This window comes from Xiphophorus couchianus, chromosome 17 (genome assembly GCF_001444195.1).
Source record: "Xiphophorus couchianus chromosome 17, X_couchianus-1.0, whole genome shotgun sequence".
Classification (NCBI taxonomy): domain Eukaryota; kingdom Metazoa; phylum Chordata; class Actinopteri; order Cyprinodontiformes; family Poeciliidae; genus Xiphophorus; species Xiphophorus couchianus.
Window position 1 is genome coordinate 14,587,209 of NC_040244.1, and position 12,015 is coordinate 14,599,223.

Below are 12,015 nucleotides of genomic sequence, written 5' to 3' on the forward strand. Positions count from 1 at the left end.
CGTGTGTGTGTGTCTCCCCTCCTCTCTCTTCTCACAGGGTGTAACCAAGGAATGACTTGGACTTTGACTAGGCTGGGCTAACAACCAATTGATCAACACCTGGCACAGGTGTTCCACTACTTTAATAAAGACTTTACAACACACCATTCAAATTACGCGACATAAATGTTTACACACTTGGTGTACTGTTAGGGATAGTGGGTTTTTTTATGTGACGGTAAGGGGAAGAAAACCTTTGAACTGTTACTGTAATATAAAATAATGTAAGGTCTCTTCCTCTAAACTCAATCTCAATAAACAAACAATGACTGAATGGATATAAAAAAAAAGGTTTTATGTTTTACAACTAAGGTTGGGCAAGTTGCTATGATTTTTTTCCACAAGCCTCATGTGCACAGTGTGTGATGCATGTGGCTGGTTTCAGATACAACTTGCAGTGATTTGCTTTTTCTTTAACAAACTTCTCCAGTTTTTATTATTTTAGCTCTGTAATGCCACACAGTTGGGTGTTGTGTTAGCAGCTGACTACTTGCTTGACATATTTTCTTCTTTTGTTTCTTTGTTTTTAGAAACAAGCAGTACATTAGTGCCAAAGCCACACAGTCTTTGAAAGTATCTCTGCTGTAGTCTTGAGAGCAAAAAGTTACCCGGGTTTTCCAACGCAGCACACACTGTCCGTCTGAATACCAAGGTAATTATAGAGGCACACTTGTTGAAATGCAAACGTTCTCTCTCTTTGACAGAAACCTCTCCCCTTGTACTTAATCTTTGGACTCTAGCAATCAGTTTCCTCGTTCCGCGGGGCTTTCCAGAACTCGTCACAAGACTTCGAATCTCTTCGCTGCTTGTCTGGTTGCCGTCACGGTTACGAACTCTTCCCCTGAGTGGTCACTGCTCACTTGCCGGTTTCCGCCACACTGCAGAATGAACGTGGAGGGAACCCAACTTTTTACACCCAAAGGTTCTGCCAACCTGTGGCACCTAATCCTAGAGCTACTTCTCATCTGTCACCAGCTCCATTTCAGATTGTCCAATTATCACGCATTATCTGTTTCAGACCAGAACCACTTGCGTCTCCTCCCAGCAGTGAAACAAACAGCCTTTTTTTTTTTTTTTTGCAAAGACAGAAACTGACAACAAAAAGAAAGGCAATAACTGTGCCAAGCTAAAAGCCACTTGAAAGCCTTTGTATTGTGCTTTATGTAAAGTGTCAAAGAGTACAGTCTATGACTGATCCTTTCAATGCCATAGAAATTCCATGCTATGGGGTTGATCGCTGCACCATTCAAAAAAAATAGGAGGAACAACAAACTTGAGTGAGTTTCAGTAATGAAAATGAAGGGGTTTTTTTGTCTACAACAGTAAAATAATTTCAGATTACATTTCTGCTTCTTCAATTTCTGTTTCTTCCGCCTCAACTGCTACTGATCAGCATTCAACAGTAGCAGTTGAATGCTGCTACTGTGTTTATACACAGTAGGTGTTTATAGGTGTGCACAATGAGAAGAAAGCAGGAGGTGCAGTGGACAGGAGAGGTACAGAGTGCAAGTCACATAAAACCACCATGCCACTCTCTCTTTTTTTTTCATCTCTCTTTCAAGCATCTGACGTTTTTGACGCCATGTTCATTCACAGGTCTTTGCGAGTCTCCAGATTGAGGCATAATGCAATGGACCAATGGGAAGTAGGGGAAGGGAAACCAATGTTTTAACTCAAGGGGGGTGGAGCTATCTGCCAACTAACACTGAATGTAACCAGTACAATTACTTTTAACGGGTGTAGATTATTTTCATTACTACATTTCTGATAGTAAATGAGACAGGAGTGGCTGAAAAGATTAAACATACATAGTTAAAAAAAATAAATGTTTTTATTTACATCTAAATTTCAATATAAATATAGACTTCTTAAACATGAAAGAAGGCTTTCTTCAAAGCCTTCTTGGAGGCCATTTCATCCCAGCACCAAATTTCCTTCACCTACCTCTGTGTTGCTCATTTTTATTCCATCTTTGTAACTACTGGTTGATGTTCCTTTAATGTGATATAGATGAAGTGTCACCAATCACCAGAAATTACCCAATTACAGGTCCTATGCTACAACTTTGTTGCTTTTTTAAAGTTTCCCGCTGGAGAACATATGTGGGATAAAACAACATTTAGCATGTTTCTAATTATGGGAAGCTGTGGGTGGAGGTTGTGCGGCAGGTGGTGGGCCAAGGTCATCTCCCAGGCATCCACAAATCGGACATTGACCCCTTTAAATATTGTCCTGAGTATTTTGTCACGTTGAATTGAAAACCAGTCACTGTTGGTCAGAGTCTCGTAGAGGGACAGAGCTTTGGGGTTCGCGGTCCTGATGATGACCAGCGTACCTGGAGCTCTGGTCAACAGCCGCTCCACTGCCCTCCGTATGGTCAGCAGGCGCCGGATGTAGACCTCAACGGGGAAAGTGCTGAAGTGCGACCAAACTCCGATAACTACAGCCGTGTTTTCACCTCCAACCACACCATCCAGTTCGTTGGCAATGTATCGTATCTGACTGATCGGCAAGTGACCGAAACGGATGGGAGGAGCGTGGCAGCAGAACGTCACTAAGATGTTCTTTGCGTAATTCAAGGCCATGAAAGGTCCTGTCTGCGTTAGACTTTTCAGGTCAAACTTCTTTAGATCTGAAACCGTGAAAAAGAGCAGATTAGATAGTAGCATGAACCAATTTCAGTTGTTACTAGACATTTCTGTTGGGCGTCTACCTGGTGCTGCTGAGATTAAATATTCAAACCACTGCCTGATGGTGGAGTCTCCATACAGGTGGAGCACCTTGCCACTCAAACACTGGCTAATTGCTGAGTTGTTAGTAAGCTGGTGAACTGTGGAGCCATCTAGGGCTCGCCAAATACCCTGGTAATAATAACCAGCAGGTTGAGTGATCACACCTCGTCCTAAAGTCAGAAAGAAGATTAAAAAGATAAACATGTTAAGAAGAAAATCAAGGTCAAAAACAATATTTTTAAAGACACTTTGTTATAGTATTTTTGCACAATTAGATCAAATTTACCTGATGTGTTTGTTGAAACTGTTTCATTCAGAACTGGAAGAAAATTATTTTTGAAAATTTAGTGACTTTATTATTATTATTATTATTATTATTATTATTATTATTTCAGCTTAAAACTATTCTACAGTTGTTATGGCTCAGAATAAATACATGTTTATGGAAAATTAGGAAAAACACAAATATGTCACTATAATTGCAGACAGAACAAGTTCGGTTGAGACTCCAGTGGGAGCTTTGAGTCCCAACTAACGATATCTAGGAACATCTGGCAACAAGGTAAACGGGTTAAAATCAAATCTAAATGTATCAAACACAGTCAGCCATAGAGTCGATTCCAAGTAGAGACAATAACATCCAGATCATATAAGGTGCTATGAGAAAGCCAAAATAATGTATCAAATGGAATAAATTCTTATTTCCCGTCCTGTAATTTGTCAAGCAATCCATTGCCGTGTTGTAAACCTTTACCTTTCAGTTTGGGTAAAATAGTGATGTTTGAAGGCCCTGATGATTGAATGAAGACTTTCATGTTGACACCCCTACAGCACACAACAGGAAATGTGTTTAGTAACATCATGTACATCATGTATTTAATAATATAATATTCACTATTACTGCCAGTCAATTTGTAAAAAAAAAAAAAAATTTTTGCAAATAACATTACCTTTGAAAGAGTTTTTCCTCCATTGGCTTTAGTTTCAGACTGAATCCTCCAGATGAGTGAATGAGCCAGTGTTCACATTTGAGTTTCTTTGGCTTGTAGCAGAACCAGGGCTCACCGGTGCGGATGTCGGTGAAGTTGCACAGTTTTTCCGGTGGCTCCTTGAGGCACACGTTGCAAGAAGTAGCTTCAGTGACTGAGCCAGCGCGGAAGTTGCCTTTTAAATAAATTCTGCCAGGGTTCTGCTGGGTGATTCTTTCCAGCACAGTGACCGCCTCGCTGGGATGGACCAGGGTCACCTTTTTGAAAAGAGCCAGAAAAAAGTCCTATGACATAGAATGAAGTATCTGCAATACTTGTAAGTACAATCTGGTGTTTCTGGTTTAGGTACGTAGAATTGTCCTTGTGGTCTGCCACAGGGACAGAGACCCCAGCTCTCGCCCAATGGCTGCTGGAGAATAAAAAATAGCACATGACCCCCCAAGTATAGTCTGCTTTATATGATGGAGAGACACGTTTGTCCTCCTCTGGTGCTTCTCTTGTGTTTTGTCGTCTCTCCCTATGTTTGTTATTCCCTCTGATCCTAATATGTTGTAGGTTGGAAATAAAGTCACCCAAACATGAGATTGTCTGTTTCCTCTTATCACAAATCATTAAAAAGGTTCATTTAGTTGAGAGTTGGGACACATTACTGGTTCGCTCATCAAGAAATGTTTTAGTCTCACCTCAACCTGTGCGCTTCCTTCCCAGAGTAAAGAGAACGCAGCAGTGTAAGAGCCATTGCGATGATCCAACACTCGCCCTGCAACGCCTGCAAAAAGAGTCGGGTTGTGCAGCCGAGCGAGCAGAACATCTCCTCCTGACGACTTGCGGCGGCCGTGGAAGTCGGCGATTTGTATCAGGACCTCCAGCTGATCCCCAACTCGCCAACTTCCTCCGCCGTTTCTTGGCAGAATGGTGAAGGTGCTGTGAGCTGAACCACTGGTGTCATTCAGAGAGAAGTTAGGCGGGAGAGAAGGAGTTTCAGGCCAGGCGATGGACTCCTTCAACAGTTCTGCCTCCAGAACGTCTTCTGGTAACACAGAGTGGAAGGAGCAGATGTTGGCTGGCTCTGGAGGCTCAGTGGGACGTTTTGACGTTGTGGCGTTGGGTGTTGGAGCCTTGGTGGTGAGAACGCTCATCTTTAGCTAGAGGAAAGTTTAGAGACCAAAGGTTTATCAAGAGTAATGAAGAAATTGCTTGACTTATCTTAGTGTGATTCACTTTTTGAGTAAAACACTGGCAGCTGTGTTTGCCAGAATTTTATTGTAAAAGTACAGTAAAATCCATATTTCTACAGTAAAACTGCTGCCTGTATTTTACTGTAAATTAAAGACTTTTTAACAACGTTTAATACGAGATGATTGTTTACTTGTTCATACAATCTTTCCATTGTATGAAAAGTTGTATCTTATCAGTCATATATCCGTAAGCAGTTGGAGTCAGCATTTTAAAGACGACAAGTACTCACCTCCGATAACCTGCAGGTTATATGATCAGTGATGTTTTCACTGTAAAACATGACCCATAAAACAAGGCAGGCCAAGAACAGGAAGATCCAACTGTACTTCAGAGGAAAACGTTTTCTGAACGTCTGGCCTTCCATGACAAATGACGACTTGCCCTGTGTTAAAAGACGAAATAAATAAAAAAAAACACTGAGGTTTCTGATTGTCAGTTCTGAGTTTTTTTAATTAAATGAACGATTTTATCTTTCTTTTATTCAGCATTTGAGAATAAATGAAAGAAGCTTTTTGGGGATCACGTTTACCTTTATCCTTTCCAGTTGCCTCAAACTGCTAGTATGAAGTCATATTTGGTTTAATATAAATACCAAAACAACCCGCTCGTCACAAGTTTAATGTCAGCAAAAAATGTACAAATGTTTATTTCATTTACTTTTTGTTGTGTTTATTTTATCCACGAGGGGAATGGCGTTTTCAGTAGATGAAAAGGGGGGTGGAGGAGATTTATATTACATTGCTGTACATCAAAAAGTTCAGATAAAATCAAAAGTGATGTTTTCCATGTGAACTTCTGTGCTACTGATGAGCTAATTAATAAGCAAGACAAAACTCTTACAAATCTATAACTTACATCATCCTCAGTTAATCCTAATTGTACATCTGAAAGACTAAAAGATTCAATTTTAGGCAGTTTTATATGATAAGTATAATAACTGACAGTTTAAAGTGGATTACTGTGGGTCTCGTTTACGGTAATGCCGGCAGATTTTTTTAACACCACGGAAAAATTGTTTGGTTTTTTGCAATATCAAATGATGACGTAATTTAATCGAGTCTGACCTGCGCTGCACGAAGTAGTGTACAAATGCTATTGAAATGAAAAAAAGTAGCTGGTCAACTGCTAAACAGTCTTTACTTGACTGAATTTCACAGAATCAGCCCATCTCTGCGAGAAGGGAAGGATATACAGTATATAGTCTCTGCGGTGGTTTGACCGCTGCAGCTTCCGTACCCGTTTTCTGACTTCCCGGACCTCAGCTACGGAAAAGCCGCGACACATTGCGGTCATCGGCCGGTTCGACCTGAAACAGACCAGCCCCTGTTGACTAATGATTTTTAAGACTTCATATAAATTTTGGGAACTATTTATTTCTGCTAATGGATCTATACAGAAATGGTTTTAAGTTGAAATATAATCCAATAGGCAGTGTCTGTTTCCTTTGGAACAACAAAGTTTGTCTTATTTTTATGAGCGTTATAAATAAAGCGCTTCCATTGTTCACAGTCAGCAAGAATCTTAATCAAAAGTGGTCTAACATAACATCTTTGGAAATAAATGTAAGATTTTTTTCCCCGTTATTTTGATGCTCTAATCCTAAATATTTAACCCTTTTGGTTGTTTACTGCATCTTCCTTGCATTTTGCTACCAATAAGGACATTCAAAGTTGACTGTTTTTTATATACATTTAGCTAACAAAAAATTTCTAGAAAAGATAGTTTGACAGAAATCATGAATACTGTAAAAATGGTTAAGTAGTTTTAATCCAATAAAGTGTCATTTCTGCTCTGGGGGACGTTGCGCTTGGCGTGATCTGTTTGCTCCCTAAATCGGTATTTTCTAGAAAATGGAGACACTTTTGTTCAAGGCTTTTGTTCATCTCATATCAGATGAACAACAAAAGCGAACGCTGTTGGCTTCATCTGTTTGAGTCATAATGAAAACAAAACATTTAAATCGGAATACATTTAAACATTTTTCCTTAAAAGATATTCTTCTATAAATGTAGTTATCACAGTGAACTTGATTTAACTTCGGTAGAAAGTTATTGATCAGGCGACACATATCTCGAACGTGCCACGAAAGACGAGGTCTGCGAGGAGAGAGAGGCGGATCTGGCAGCTGATTCTGACCATTTTCACGGCGCTTCTGATCGATTTCTCATTAAAAAAAACAAACAAACAAAAAAACAACTTGTATAATCATGTCAAGGTTGTAAAGTTCAGTTTAATTGGCAGCTGGTGTTTACAAAATTGTAAAAAAAATAATAATAATAATAAAAAGTCAATAAATAAACGAGGTCTTCTTACGCTGTTTTGTGTTGTTATTTTAAACGCCAAGAGAATCTGTCTTTTTTCCAACTTTGTCACTGAAGTGACAAAAGTTCTTCTCTTCTGGAAGGATTACCAACCGTCCCTGCACGGCCAACAACCCCCGAAAGCTGCACCACACCTCTCTCTTCTCAGGACTTTATCAATCTGTTTAATTTCTGATCTCTGCAACACACACACACACACACACACACACATGTTTGCACAGCTATTTTAAGGCCCATTCAAAGAAATACAGAGGTGGCAAATAAGCTCTTGCAGCCACTTAGGGATAGTGGCAGAACACGGCGATGTCAAAGCCTATGCAGAAATTTTGCCACTTCGGTCCCTGGTCCTAACCCTATCCATTACATACCTAACCCTAACTAAAACTCAATTCACACCTTAGTCCTAAATCTGACCCCTGATCCCAAAACAGCGTTTCCCCTTGTGGGGACCAGGCTTCGGTCCCCATAAGGAGAAGTGTCCCCACAACGTATGTCAGGAATATGGTCCCCACAAGGTAATAGAAACAAACGCACGCGCACACACACACAGACCCACACACACACACACACACACACACACACACACTCTCTCCTACTTCTTCAGAAAACTCCAGAAGTACGGACTGGACTGTACATACTGTTCTTGTACATAGATTTTTTTTTGCTTGTTTTTTTCTGCTCCGGGGTACATTGCTGGAAAAACAAACGTTGGAAAAAAGACCGATTCTCTTGGCGTTTAAAATAACAACACAAAACAGCGTAAGAAGACCTCGTTTATTTATTGATTTTTACAATTTTGTAAACAACAGCTGCCGATTAAACTGAACGTTACAACCTTGACATGATTATATCATGTCAAGGTTATATTAGTAGACTTTTTGATTTTTTGTTGTTTTTTTTTTTAAAATCGATCTTCTGATCGCCGTGAAAACGGTCAGATCCGCCAGATCTTCCTCTCTGGCTGCAATGCGAGCCTGTCAATCAATTCGGTGGGTTTTTTTTTTTTTTTGGTCGCAATTCGTCCCGAAGTAAACAGTAAACATCTGTTACCTAGAGGACGTTTTTTAGGGTCTACCATGCGCTGCGGTCTGGCTTAGATTTGATGATTGTCTGCTATTAAATGCGTTGCGGTCATAAAGATTTGGTGGAAAATAATCTGGAAAAAAAACAAAAATGTTAAAAGTTGTCAGTGGGGAACATGTGCAGAAGGCAGCTTTGCAGAGAGCATTCAGAGGGCGGAATGGACTTTATTCCATTTTCCAAACTGGAGTCTGGAAAAATGTAAACGAGGATAAATGTCTGCAGCCGATCAGAGAACAGCTGAAGACAGAGAGATGGTATAAAAACACCGAGATTGTATGAAGATTTAGTCATCATGACGTCATTGGTGTGAACTCATCAGTAGGGGCTGAAACGGTTGTCCAACCGGGTGACCCATCAGCTCTTCAGTTCGCGCACGCGCACCCACACCCACCCACACACACACACACACACACACACACAAAGCTCATAAACCTGCGGCCCGCCAGAACCGCGCACACGGTAAAAAAAAAAAAAAAAAGCTCTGGCAGGATCCAAGCGACCGCTCTGAGCAGGACGGGAGGATTCATTCCTTCATTTTTAGCTTACAGAAAAAGGGCCAAGCCGCCAAATTTACAAAAACTAAACTGACCAATGAGATTTTACGCAACTCCACGGACTCACACAGACTCGCTTACAAGACGTTTTGACACAGTACATCTTTTTTTTCTCCTAAATGTTAATAGTAAAGAGGGTTAGATAATAATAATAGTAAATAAATAAATAAAAATGATTCTTTTATGTTTTACTTAAAGGAAAAGCTCAAGGTACACACACTGCGTACAGCTGCGGGCAGGGCCGTAAATTGGGGGTGGGGGACACTGCCCCCCCCCCAGCCCACCAAACATTAACACCAAAAAAAACGTAATCCAAAATGTAATCCAAGATATACACAAGATATGTGTTTTCTACAAAAAGAATATTTATTTAAGCAAGCAAGTTCTTATCATTGTCTGTTTTAGGTCATTAAAAAAACCAAAACACCTTTAAATGTGACCAGGGCTGTTGCAAGACTTTATGAGGCCTTAAGTAGAATATAATTTAGCTGCCGCTTTCTGTGAGTTCCCCTACAGCAGGGCGTTAGATCTCTCTTTCAATAAATCCAGAAAAATAAAATGCTCTCAGTCAGGTTGCAAACCGTGCCATCAAAACACAGCAGTAGAGTTGTAATTTAACTTGTAAAATGTGAATATAGTGACAGTATTTTTTTTTGGTTTTTGTTTTTTAAACGCTGAGTTAGAAATTGTCATAATTAAAACCATGTTGTTGTTGTTTTACTGGTTTCCAGTGGTGTCCAGTAGACATGCTGGGAGTGAAACATCACACGCAGAAACACACAGAATTATGGCCGTATAATAGGCACAGAAACTCCACGTACGTCTCTAAGAGTCTTGCAGTACACACCCTGCAGTACGACACACACTGCACACATTTCATTCGCATATTCACACAGCTACGTTTCAAACACGCAGATAATTATTCGCTAAAATGAACAAATCAGAAGGTTATGCATTCTGTATGCATTTTCACCGACAGTCACGTTTAAAAATATTTCTTCTTGTATTCTCATTGTACCCCACATGTCAATATTTAAATATGTAAATATTTTTAAAATAATTTGTTTTAGAGGGTTTTTATGCTTAAAAAAAAAAAAGCAGCCTTTTTGTAGCGCCAGTGCTATAAGCTGAAAAATTTAACTAGGCAGATTTTAAAAACTTCAAATTTGAGATGATTGACGTTGTGGGTCCAAAGAGCAGAAGAAAACGACCAGCTAAGAATAATAACTTTTCTCGTCTTTTTAAATTTTTTTTTCATTTACCTTTGTATTTTTCTCCATCGTCGTCCTCACTTGGCGAAATCCGCAGAGCTGTGTGGAGATGTGTGTGTGTGTGTGTGTGTGTGTGTGTTTTCCTGCCTCTCTCTTCTCACAAGGTGTAACCAGGAATGGACTGGAGCTATAAAAAAAAAAACAAACTTGGACTTTGACTCAACTGGACCAACAACAAAAAATGTATCAACACCTGGCACAGGTGTTCCACTACTTTAATCGTGACTCTACCACACACCATTCAAATTAAGCGGCACATTTCTGTGCTTAAACTGGTGCTCTTAGGGATGTTGTCTTTTTCTGAGGGTGGTACGAAAATCAAAGACGGTTTGTACTGTAAGATTAAGACGGCGTGATCTAAGCTCAGGCAAATATTTTCATGTTTCATCTTACAATAATAGGGGGAGTATTATGTAAAATCAAAAGCATACCTGGTGTCGTTGCCTTTATTCTTTAATGCATATTTGAGATAATCCTTTAATTGCCTCCCTGATCCATGTGAAGTTCCATCATGAGGTATCTGTTTGTTCCACCTGCTGCTAAAGTTCAATAGTCTATGGCATAAACTTAATCTGAGTTTGTTAATGTGTTTGATTAAGGCTGGGTCTGGGTAAAGCAAAAAGGAGAGGGAACAATAAAAAGGTGTAACTTGGCCATTAACAGATTTTGGAAAAGTTCTGCTGTTTTAAACAGCAGACACAGCTGGTTGAAGTTCAGACGTTACGGGGGAACTTGTTATGGATGTCCTTCTGCCAGAAGTAAATCATAACACCGTTTTCTGACATAAGGTTCAGTAGCCTACCTTATTTGCATGCATTCAAAGTAGGCTTCAGTTCATGGCTACCTAGAATAGGCATGAATTTCAGGTGTGTACTTGGTGAATACACCTGAAAACAACAGGTATCCAGGTGTATGTTATGAAGTAAGTGGAGCAGCGCCTTGGTTTATAACAATGCTTCTCAATTTCATGCCTTACATGTTTTAGTTGTTCCCCTTCCTGCCAATCAAACACAACAACAAAGGAGAGTGAATATTGACACCCTTGTTGATTTCTTCACCCAGGATAAAGGGCAGATTCTACATCTTGAGGTGAGTTTAAAAACTAACACTGGCCAGAAAATGATAAATAACTTAAGTAAAGTGGGTTTTTTTTGTTGTTTTTTTCACTCAATATTTCTGCATTACTTTGTATCCATTTACAGGCGGCCATCTCAGGAAATGTTTCGTCTCCTTGGGCAGCGTCAAAGGACGGGGGGTCGACATCTTCGTTAAAAGACGATGAGCAGCTGGTGTCCAGACCCCAATCTGTACCTGGACATCAATGACTTATATCAAGAACAACTGTCAGCTGTCCAGCCAAAATAATACCAACACTCTTGATGGTAACAGAAACAGACTGTCAATTCAGAAGGTGCTTAGTGACATTTCACCAAATATTAGCCTGCATTTATGTATATATTTGTGTATATATTTGTGTAGACCCACTGGTTTATCCCAACAGGGTTGCTGGTGCCTGTTTTTTGCGGCCACCAGGCAATGTCCACCCTGGACAGGTCATCTAGCGATCACAGGACAACACAAAGACCTAGCATTATTTTTTATATACTTTTGACTGTGTGAGGAAGTCAGAGTACCTGGAAAGTTCCCTCATTGACTGTGTAGAAAGACCGCAGGCCAGAATTATTAAACCCGAGTCCTTCTTGCTGTGAGGCAACAGGGCTAACAACTCTACTACTTTGCAGCCCAGATTAGAAAATAAATCTACAAATTGTTCAAAATTGTGCAAG

General features: G+C 39.9%; 1 protein-coding gene across 2 annotated transcripts; it reads right to left on the bottom strand.

The window, feature by feature from the left end:
• Window positions 1-1,854: 1,854 nt before the first annotated feature.
• LOC114160733 (NXPE family member 3-like) lies at window positions 1,855-10,751 on the bottom strand. Of its 2 annotated transcripts, XM_028043480.1 has the most exons (9): window positions 10,660-10,751; window positions 10,220-10,355; window positions 5,229-5,381; window positions 4,444-4,905; window positions 3,722-4,017; window positions 3,526-3,596; window positions 3,058-3,090; window positions 2,753-2,941; window positions 1,855-2,671 (listed from the first exon to the last, which is right to left on the bottom strand). In XM_028043480.1, exons 2-9 carry the CDS (start codon window positions 10,235-10,237, stop codon window positions 2,097-2,099), a joined length of 1,797 nt encoding a protein of 598 aa, XP_027899281.1. In that variant the 5' UTR covers window positions 10,238-10,355; window positions 10,660-10,751; the 3' UTR covers window positions 1,855-2,096. The 2 variants fall into 2 exon arrangements, with proteins under 2 accessions (XP_027899281.1, XP_027899282.1); XM_028043481.1 differs by lacking the exon at window positions 3,058-3,090.
• Window positions 10,752-12,015: the final 1,264 nt, after the last annotated feature.

Bases quoted from the DNA above. Each gene is read 5' to 3' on its own strand.
- LOC114160733 (XM_028043480.1), bottom strand. The intron at 4,018-4,443 runs GTGAGACTAAAA...CTTTTCAAAAAG, and splicing joins AAGGAAGCGCACAGGTTGAG to GTGACCCTGGTCCATCCCAG. The intron at 2,672-2,752 runs GTAGACGCCCAA...TCACGGTTTCAG, and splicing joins TTTAATCTCAGCAGCACCAG to ATCTAAAGAAGTTTGACCTG.